Source organism: Pelecanus crispus, chromosome 11 (assembly GCF_030463565.1).
Source record: "Pelecanus crispus isolate bPelCri1 chromosome 11, bPelCri1.pri, whole genome shotgun sequence".
NCBI lineage: Eukaryota > Metazoa > Chordata > Aves > Pelecaniformes > Pelecanidae > Pelecanus > Pelecanus crispus.
The window spans coordinates 25,846,078-25,855,935 of record NC_134653.1 but is presented as its reverse complement, the minus strand read 5'-3'; the positions used below and the strand labels follow the sequence as shown (position 1 = coordinate 25,855,935).

At 58.2% G+C, this 9,858-nt stretch overlaps 1 protein-coding gene across 1 annotated transcript; it reads right to left on the bottom strand.

Moving 5' to 3' along the window:
* Window positions 1-291: 291 nt before the first annotated feature.
* On the bottom strand, window positions 292-3,311 carry HSPB8 (heat shock protein family B (small) member 8). Its single transcript, XM_075718780.1, has 3 exons — window positions 2,933-3,311; window positions 1,705-1,768; window positions 292-451 (listed from the first exon to the last, which is right to left on the bottom strand). The coding sequence occupies exons 1-3, from the start codon at window positions 3,309-3,311 to the stop codon at window positions 292-294; spliced, it is 603 nt and encodes a 200-aa protein (XP_075574895.1).
* Between the last annotated feature and the right edge of the window lie 6,547 nt (window positions 3,312-9,858).

Below are 9,858 nucleotides of genomic sequence, written 5' to 3'. Positions count from 1 at the left end.
CGAGGACATCCGTTCTGCTCGCCCCCATGGGCACAAAATCTCTACCGGCACCTCAGACCGCTACAAGCCCTCGGGGACGGTGGCCTGGCACCCGGCACGCGTGCCCCGGCTCTCACCTGGTCCCCTCCCGGGGTGGCAGATGCTGCCGTCCCTGCGAGCAGCACCCGTCACCCTTGCCAGAGGCTGTCTGGACACCGTGCCGCAGGGGACTGGGGATCAGGGGTCCGGGGGGAGAGGGGAGAGGAGAGGAGAGGAGGGATGCTGGGGTGCGGGAGGGAGGCGGGTGGCCGGTCAGGCACAGGTGGCCTCCTGGCTCTCAACAGGGATCTCGCTGCCGCAGGCGCCCTCGCCGTACTGCTGGTAGGGGGGGATCTGGGGCGCCTCGATGATCAGCAGCCCCTCTGGTGACAAGGAGGCGAAGACCGTGATGGGGTCCACCTCGTAGGGCAGCCTGCAGGAGGGAAGGAAAGATGAGATGGTTTAGGAGCCGGGGGGGCAGGGCGGCTGCCAGCTTGCAGCGTGCCGCATTCCTGGTGGACATCGACCCTTGGGAAGCCCACGCAGGACCCCCAGCGCGTGGGGAACCACCAATGCCGAGCCAGCAGCCCCAGCGCGGGGCTCGGCAAAGCCTATGTTATTACTGCAGCGCCTGGGAATGTGCCGGGGATATTTAAAGCACCCTCCTGGCTGGTCTGGCCCCTGTGGGCGCTCTGTTTAATCTCCCCGGCAGATGTGTTTGACGGGATGTCACCCACCGCTTGTGCCGCCCGGGCTTCTGCAAAGCGGGAGTAAATCATCGCCTTGCCGCAGCCCACGTCAGCCGCGAGCCTTGCCCGTAAAAGGAGCCGCCGCGGCCGCCACACGCTGAGCAGGAGGGAGCATGGTGCTCGCCCCAGCTTTCCCGTGGGAGTTTGGGATGCGCAGGGCTCCTTTAGGGTGGAAAAGCAAAGCTGAGCTGCTGCCAGCCAAGGAAACCCTTCCCATGCCCTGGGCTTTGCTGCTTCTCCCTGTTAACCCCGCGAGCCCTGTGGCCAGGGGTCTGCCCCCTGCATGGGCGAAGCGCCGCGGTCGGGGCTCGCCTGCCTCCGGATTTGCCTTTCCTCCCTGCCCTTTGCCGTTGTTGTTGCCAAAGTGAGCCATCGCGGTGAGTCAACGCGATAGCAATCTAACTGACATCATTCAGATAGATAGAGAGATATATATACATTCACACACAGGGATGTATTTTGGGGCTGATGATGGTGTCAGCCCATTGTGCCCTGCTGAACCCCGGGGGATGTGCTGGCACCGTGAGCGTGGCTCCCTGCACCCCTCCTGCTCCCTCCACCCTGGCTAGCTCCAAATGCAGCCCTGAGCCTGGAGGAGACTGACAAAGCACCCAGAAAAAGACCTCGTTCTCTTTTACCTCCCTCAGGAAATCACCATGCGGCCTGAACCAGCCAGGCACACGCTGCAAAAGGGCAGATTTGGGGGTGAAAACAGGCACAGAAGTCCCTGCATGTGTGAGCTGGGGTGCAGGGACTGGCAAAGCTCAGCCCTTCACCACTGGTGGCTTCCCCATGCTTCCTGCGACCTGCCTGCACCGCAGGGATGGGGTCCCACAGCAGGCTAGCGACATTTGGGTGCTGGTCGAGGGGACGTGGTAGCCCCCCCACACCCCAGCCCCTTTGGCAGGGGAATGCCCCGGGGCTGGCTGGTACCTACTGGATTTTCTTGGTGAAGTTCTTGGAGACGATCCCTCCTTCCACCTGCTGCTCCTCGTGTTTGCCTGCAGGGAAGGGCAACACTCCATGTCATCACCTCACCGGGAGATTATTTTTTCCCCAACAAACAACAATAAAACCCAACAGGAAAGTTTTCAGAGGAGTTGCTTCCCTTCCCCAGTGCCAACCCTTCCCTCTGGGGAGGGCTCAGGGAGCCTCTCCTGTGTGGGGAAGGAGATGCTGGACGCAGCACACCCGTATTTCCAGCGAGAGCCTGGGGTCTCGCAGGTTGCCAAGGGCTGGGGCTTAAGAAAAAGTCCACAGATGTAATAAAACCTTTGGAGGTGGCGGCGTCCCCCCTTGTCCCGCTCCACAGGCTGGGCTCCCCTCCACCGCACTGTCAGGCTTGGGGGTCCCTGTGCCTGGAGCATCTCTGAAGTTAAACCATGCTGACAGCTGCCCGGACCCCCCTGACCTCCATTTTTCCCCCTGTGATGCCATGAGCCCCAAATAAATACCCAGGGCCATGCTGCGTGGCAGCCCCCAGCCCCTCCCTGGGGACCCTGGCCCAGGGCATTTGGGGGCAATGTGGGATGTCAGTGCTGGGCTGGAGGGATGCTCAGGGCTGGGTGCCCGTGGGCACCCCGGATGTGGTGCACCCTGCACCCACTGTCCCCACCAGTAATTGAATTTTTAGGCTCATGCTTCTGGACGGCTCGTCCCCACGCTGGGGCCTTTCAGGGCTGGTTTGGGGTGGGGGTCGTGGGACAGCTGCGCCCAGCTTCCCAGCACCGGAGCTGCCTCTCTCTCGGCCCCTTTAAAGGGAATCTCCCTCCATGCCGGCCTCACCCCAGCTATAATTAACTGCGCCAAGCTGGGGCCCCTCTTGGCAGCCCGCTGCAGGGTGCCACTGCCTGCAGTGGTGCCTCCCTGGCCGGCCGGGGTGGAAAGCGGGGAGATTCACCCCAAAGGAGGCTTGTCCTTTTCATTTTTGCAGCAAACCACCATGGCTTGTGAGCCTGGCCCCCCCATGACACCCCTGAACTGCCCATGGGGCTGCCCCAAAGCCCTGCCGCGCTCCTGGCCCTGCTCCCGGGCGCAGGGCTGCTGCTGCTGGCTTAAAATAAAGGTGATTTTTGCATTTTACTGTAATTTCTTGAGACAGCATGGGTAGGGCAGGACCCGCTGCTTTCACGTCCCATCTGCCTCCCCAGTGCCTTCACTCTCACCTGACACCTCCACGTAGCCATCCTTGGTTTTGACTGTCAGCTCCTCAGGCTTGAAGCTGTGCACGTTGACGCACACCTTCCAGGGCTCGCGGGGAAAGGGTGCGGGGCTGCGGCTCTCGGGGTACCCCCCGAAGCGGGTGCTGTAGCCAGGAGCCATGGAGGAGGCACGGGCCATGCCGGCGCGCAGGGGACCTGGCCAGGTGGTGGTGAGCCGGGGCCGAGCCCAGTCAGGCCAGTCCGCTGTCAGGTCCCCGGGGAAGGGCGACATGCCGAAATCATCGTCCAGCAGGCGCGAGGTCAAGCCGGGCTCCCGGAACGGGTCGCGGATGCTGCGCCTGCCGGGGTAATGGCAGGAGAAGGGCATCTGGCTGTCGGCCATGGCTTCCTTCAGAGGGGTCCGAGCGCGTCCCGGGGGCTCTCCCACGGAGCCTCAGCTTCTGTGTGGCCACTCCTGGCTGCAAACTTCCCCGGGGAGCCCGTCCCGGAGGAGACGCATCCACCCCAGGCGGGACGTGGGCGTGCGGCTGCGGGTGGGTGCTGCGGGGATGGTCACCTCCTTCCCCGGCACCAGGCGAGGGATGATGAAGAAAATCAATTCAGAGCTGAATCACTGGGAGCCGGAGGAGCGCAGGAAGGACGGAGGGAGCTCTCTGGCCACGGGAAAATGCTTCCTGTCTGGCTCTGATCCCAGGGACCGGGGAGAGGAAAATAAAACTTCTCTTCAGGAGAGGGAAAAAAACCCCCAACCTAATATCCTGAGATTAAAAAGCTTATCTCTCCCCTCTCACTCCCCAGCACTTTATGTGCGACTTTCCCTGCTGCTCCCAGGCTAGAGCTGCAATAAATGCCTGAGCTCGGAGCCGAGAAACTTCTCTAACCTTCCAGCCGCTGGGCGAGCGCTATTTATATGGATTTGGGAGGAGGGGGGGTGTGTTTTGCAATTCCTGCCCTGTCAGCCGAGTATTTTGGAGAGGATGAAACAGCCGTGGAGAATCTGGGCTGCGGCAGCTGACCTCTCCCGCTGGCCCGAGGACCCCGGCTGCCACGGGGCCACGGTGCTTCAGCAGCTGCCCTGGCCCCCACCACCCCCTCCCTCTGCCCTGGGCCCAGCTTGCCCACCCAAAATAGCTCCCAAGCTCAGGGCCGGCTGCTTTCACCCCAGTGTCACCTGTTAAAAATACCCCCTTGGTGGGGCTGGGCCAAGCTGCTCCCTGCACTGTAAAGCCACGTGTCCCCGTGCCACCGAGCAGCCCACTGTATGGGGAAGTGGGTCACTGGTGGCACCCTGGCACAGCGCTGCAAGGGTGGCAGGATCCTGAGGGTGGATATTTGGGGGATGCTGGGGCAGGGGGTGGACCCTTTTTGTGGCCAGGAGCATGGGAGTCTCAGCCACCCGGGGTTGCCTGCAGAGCCCGGGTACGAGCAGGGCTGCAGGAGGAAAGCCGTGCGACAAGGGATGCCCGTCTCCGGCCCCGCTTCCTTGGCCGCCTTCCCCAGGTGGGCCCAGAGAATTGTCCCCTAACTGCGGGAAGGAGAGGGACCCCGGGCAGCAGGTGAGCAGGGTCCTCGCGGCGCTGCTCAATACCTGCCTCCTTCTTGCCCTTCTCCTCCTCACCCCACAGCGTGCCTCGGCACTGCCGCAATTGCCGTGTGCAGGCAGGGCGAGGCGGTAATCACAGCCGCGCGGCAGCAGGGCTAATTACAGGGCAGCAGCAGGGAGCGGGCAGCACGCCGTGGGAAGGCACACGGCGGCGGTGGTGGGAGAGCTCCCGGCAAGCATCCACCCGGGGCGACACGGCCCCGACCATGCAAGTGGGACTACCTGGAGGCAACGAGGAGCTCCCCACGGAGGTGGTCCAGGCATGGCTTGGGTGGGCAATGGGATGCGCCGGAGGATGGGATGTCATCGATGAGGGTCATGCCGGATATGGGACCACTTCCTCATGCTGCATCCTCCCTCCTGGCTCTGCCTCATGCTCCTTCTCTCCAGCATCTGCAATTTTTCTAATAGACTTGATGGAGCTAATTACAGCAGGAAGACTTCAATGCAGTGCAGGCCGCACAGCAATTCAGCCGCTGGTCACTCCAATGGCATTAATCACGCTGGACGGATGCCGCATCGCTGAGGGAGGGAGCTGCCCCTTGGTGCGGGGCAGGGCTGCTCCCCCGTGCTCAGCTCCTTTGCCCCGCATGCTTGGGGGGACAGCTGGACATCGTGGGGGTCTCCCTGGGGACTGAGGGGGACAACTGGAGATGCTTGGGGAGGTCCCAGTTGCTGGCTGAGCACCCCTGGGTGCAGGGAGGCAGCTGCCAACAGGAGGACAGGGCATCCCCCTCTGTCGCCTTGTCCTGCCAGGCTGCCCCTGCTCGGCTGGGGTCTCCTGCTGCCTGGGGGTGACAGTAGGGTGTCCCGGGGGACATCGCCACACACCAAGCCTGAGCTCAGCTGGGCAACTCTCACCTTGGATGGAGAGCAGGATCACCCCAGCACCCAGCTCTGCACCTGCTCAGGTAAACACTGGCCCGTGGGGAGAGGGGGACGAGCTCCAAGGAGGTCTCAGGCAGTCCCACGATCCTGCCGTGTTTCCAGGAGCCTCTCAACATCTCCAGTCCTGCAGTTCCCTGCATAGCTCCAGGTCATCCTCCCTCCCCAGCCAGGAATCCTCCCTGTCGCCTTGTTTATCCCCATTAGTCACACATCCCCTCCTGCCAGCTCTTGCCCTCTCCGGGCCATCCCGATTTAGCTCCTGTTGTCACTCCAAGTCTCCCAGCTGCCTCCCACCACTGAGCCATCAGCTCTGGGGAATGTGCAGCAGCCTTGCGGCCTCCCTTCTCCGAGTGACCTGGGGATGCTGCCCCATGTCCCCAGTATCCACCTGTGCTGCAGCCAGACCTTTCCTGGGTGCCCATCTGAGCCCCACTGGGAACAGCAGGGGGACCCAAACCAGTGCTACTGCTTCCCCATGGGGTTCCTGGCCAGTCCGGGAGAGCATCCCAGGGTGAGGGGCATCATCTGGGGTGGTGAAGAGTCCCCACCGCCCCCTTGCTCACAGGGAGATGGCCAAGGAGGTGACCGCGGGGGGACGCTGCAGTGAGGGAGCACCGTGCAGGGCTTGGAGCGAGGGCTGTGCAGGCAGGGAAGAGCACTGGCGAGCCCAAACACTGATCTCCATGGCAAGACGGCTGCATTTCTGGCTGGGGCTACCGGTGCCTGAATGGGGCCGGGGGGAACCCAAAATGCCTGGCAAAGGGCAGCAAAAGCCTGGCCCAGCAAGGAAGGGAGAGCTGCCAGAAATCCTAGCCTACAACGTTTTTTGCTTCAGCCAGTGCCCCGAGGAGCTGGTCCTCGGCAGCTGGGTGCAGAGGCACATGGCCTTCCCTGCGGAGCAGCTGAAACAACCCAAAATATCCCACCGCGCACAGTCAGATCTAAAAGGAACATGACAAACAGGGCTGCAATGAGAAGGAAATACTGTCTGAACCTTTATTGGAACCCTTTTTCTAACCAGGCTAACAACTCAAATACCCCAGGAAGACTAAGGAATACAGTATGCATTTTGATGGAGAGCAAAGGGAGTTTTACAATGAAATCAAATGAACAGATGTGCCGGTGTCATTTGGTAAGGAATCGACCAACAGGCAAGAAAACAGAGACACCATTTCCCTTGCAGCTTTTCTCCCATCTTGGCTTTTGTTCTAGATCTTCTCATTCCCTGGGTTTCAAAGGTGGAGAGCTGCCCCTGGGCTGGTGAGGGTCAGGGTGTTCTTCTCTAGGTAATTGCCCAAAAGTCGGGATGCTTGACCATGAAGCTGTTGCTACAACAGTGGATGTACCAGTGCTGCGGAGACCCTCCCAGGCATGTGCAAACTTCCAGGTAGCAGCAAAAGACATGAGAATGATTTATGCTCTGGGACAGAGGTACTAAAACCCCACTGGACACTAAAGGGCAACATCTTCACTTAGGCACCTGAATCCATCCCTTTCTCAAACAGATACCATGTTAGCCCCAAGGCTGAGCACCCCACAGCTCCTGGGCAGCTCCACTGGAATAGCCCAGTGCTGGCCACTTGCCTGCCAATGCCGGAGCCACATCCACCCTCCACCAGCCCGGGCAGCTCTACCCACAGAGCACAAACACCTCCCACTCGGGTGAAGAGGATGATGGCTGCAGCGTCGGTGGAATGACACTGGGGCAGATTGTGATTTTTAGCACATCCCATGCTTTTTTCAAAGCTAGGGTAGATGCCTGCAGCAAGCTCTGGCTCATGTTGGAGACGACATCCAGGCAAAGCTACTGGTTCTGGCACAAAGCTCAGGGAAGGAGGCAAAGCAGCACGTGGCACGAGGACGATGGTCTCGGGATGAGGCAGCGTGGACATCCTTGCTTTCTGGTAGAGACCACAGCAAGTCACTTCAACCCTGTCCCCTTCCTCACATTGATGAAAGGGCGACAAGTCCCCCCTTCCCCCAATAACCACTGAGAGCCAAGAGAGGTCCGTGGTGGGAGGTCAGAGGTCTCCGGGGATCTTTGGCAATCCAAGCAGCCCTATGCGGCAGAGGACGAAGAGCAGGGTTACTTCTCTGCCACAGCTAGCCTGTTGCCTCCGAATGCCCAGCGCCTTTCCAAGGGGTTGTGATTTGTCAATAGAAGCTGGTCCAAGAAGATGGAGGATTTTCCCCTGCCTTGCTCGTCTCCATCTAAAGGAGGTTTCTCCCTAAATCACTGGTGGTTGATCTCCAAATGAGCCTAATTTGTCTGCCAGATGCCTCGGTGCTGGCAGGTGACAGCCTCAGTAATTCACCTCTTTGATAACCTCTCTCCAATGCACATGGCAACACCTCAAAGGCTCCTACCTTCATGGACCCAACAGCAAGACCCAAATAGCTTTTTAAAAGTAATGCTCAATAAATAGAAGAAATAAATATTAAATAGAGGCTAAGTCCTCTCAGCCTGTTCAATATATGTACAATGCATAGCAAAATAACAGTGATTGGCTGTTGCAGACAAGTTTGGTACAACTTCAGTCCCCCAAAACAACAAAAACATTGAGAAAAGTTGCAGTCACCACAAAGCAAAGCTCAACTGAGTGCTGTAACCCGTGAAGAAAAGAAAGAACACAACAGTGCTTTGAAACATCCCTTATCTTTGCTTTCCAGCAAACCTGCAGAGATTGTGCTGGGTTTTCTGAAGCCTGGCCCCAGAGCTGGGGTTGGGAGAGGTTGGACAAATCCAGAGCCAAGGCAGATCCAAGGAGTGGGGAGAGCTGGTGCATGACTCCAGGGTCAAGGGAACATTTGGGAACTGGTGCTGCGATGCTGCCGGGGAAAGGCAACTGGGGCGCTTGTGGGATGGAAACAAAATTGTGGGTGGGAAAGAGCCTCTATGTTTGAGGAAAGCAAAACCCTCTGAGATAGGGCCTCCAAAAAATGGCCGAGAGATTTTTCCTGAAGCCTTAAGGCTGCGACTGGCCCTGGGCATCCCTCGTGTGGCCGACCACAGGCTAGCAGCGATTCACCAACACCGAAATGACCGAGTTGCCTTTCCACCAGGTGAACGCTGCTCTTTGCAGAGAGTGCCAGCAGCAATCTGAGATGCTGGATGCGGAGCACAAATCCGTAAAAGCAATGAATGAGCAAAACAACATTTGGAAAAAAAAAAACCGCTGGCAAAAGGCACAGAGACAGAAAAGCTCATGGGCTTCTCACAAACCAATGGAAAACCCAGTTGTCCACTGACAGGGAGGGTGATGTTCCAGGTTGTACTAAAAAATCTTAAATAAGTTAAAAAATAAATACCACAATAGAGGGAAACTCCTATGTATATGCACATGTGCACATATACGTACACGTACACACAGAAACTTCGTTAGGTCCTGTCACCAGAGGCTGGATTTTGCAAGCATCTTCAGCATGGATCACTCTCTCACGGTCTCATTTCTTTAGTTTTTCCATGGGTGGGTCACTGCGCAGCAATAAACACAGCAGGGGAGTCCTAGCGACGGCATCCTCCCAGGGAAACCAGCGGTGCCTGTGCAGAGCAGCTCAGTTTCGGGTTGTGCACTGGCTGTGGAGCCAAGGGAAACAGCAGCGGCGGCCAGCTGGCACCCGCCCGGCATGAGCACGGACTGGGGCGAGACTTTGCCTTGCAGCACTGCAAACACCCCATTGCTTGGCTGGCCAGCGAGCAGACCCTCGCCATCATCTCCGTGAGGTCCTAGACCCGTTTCTATGGTCCCATCCATTGCGTTCCTGCACAAATCTAATGAGAAACCCTAGATTTTAACATGAAAACAGACAAACAGCTTGGCTCTGCATCCCTCTGTCCGTCACGTGCTCTCTGCCCTGCTCCAGAGAGCGCAGACAAAGGGACACAGCAGCAGCAGGAGTGACCGTCACTCCTCCAGCCACCTCACTGAGAGGCGCCAGTGCTGTAAACCTTTACGTGAGAACAGCGGCATGGATACATTCAAACAAACAAATAGATCCAAAAATAAGTTATTGTTTTTAAAAAAAATAGAATAAATAAATACTGGTAACAGTGACCACCTGCATCCGTTCTGACATACAATTAAAAACAGAATAATAAAAATAATAAATAAATAAATAAATAATTTAAGAGGTTTACTCCAACGCAAGTCTGCTCGGGAAACCCCAGGAGCATTTAGCTGCCATGGACTGTACAAGCGGATGCAGTCCTTGAAGCACAGATCAGCTGGACGGTTACGAGAGCTGCCATCAGCCCTGCGCAACCCTTGGAGTCATCTCCTGTCCCACGCTCAGCGGGTGCTGCTGACCCTGATGCGGTGCTTCGACCATCCATCCCCAGCCACGAGGAACTCAAGTCAGAGTTGTATTTGATGTTTACACCAGTTGCACAAAGCCCCTCTTCTTTTCTTTCCTAGTTTTTGACCTCCCGGCTTGCTGC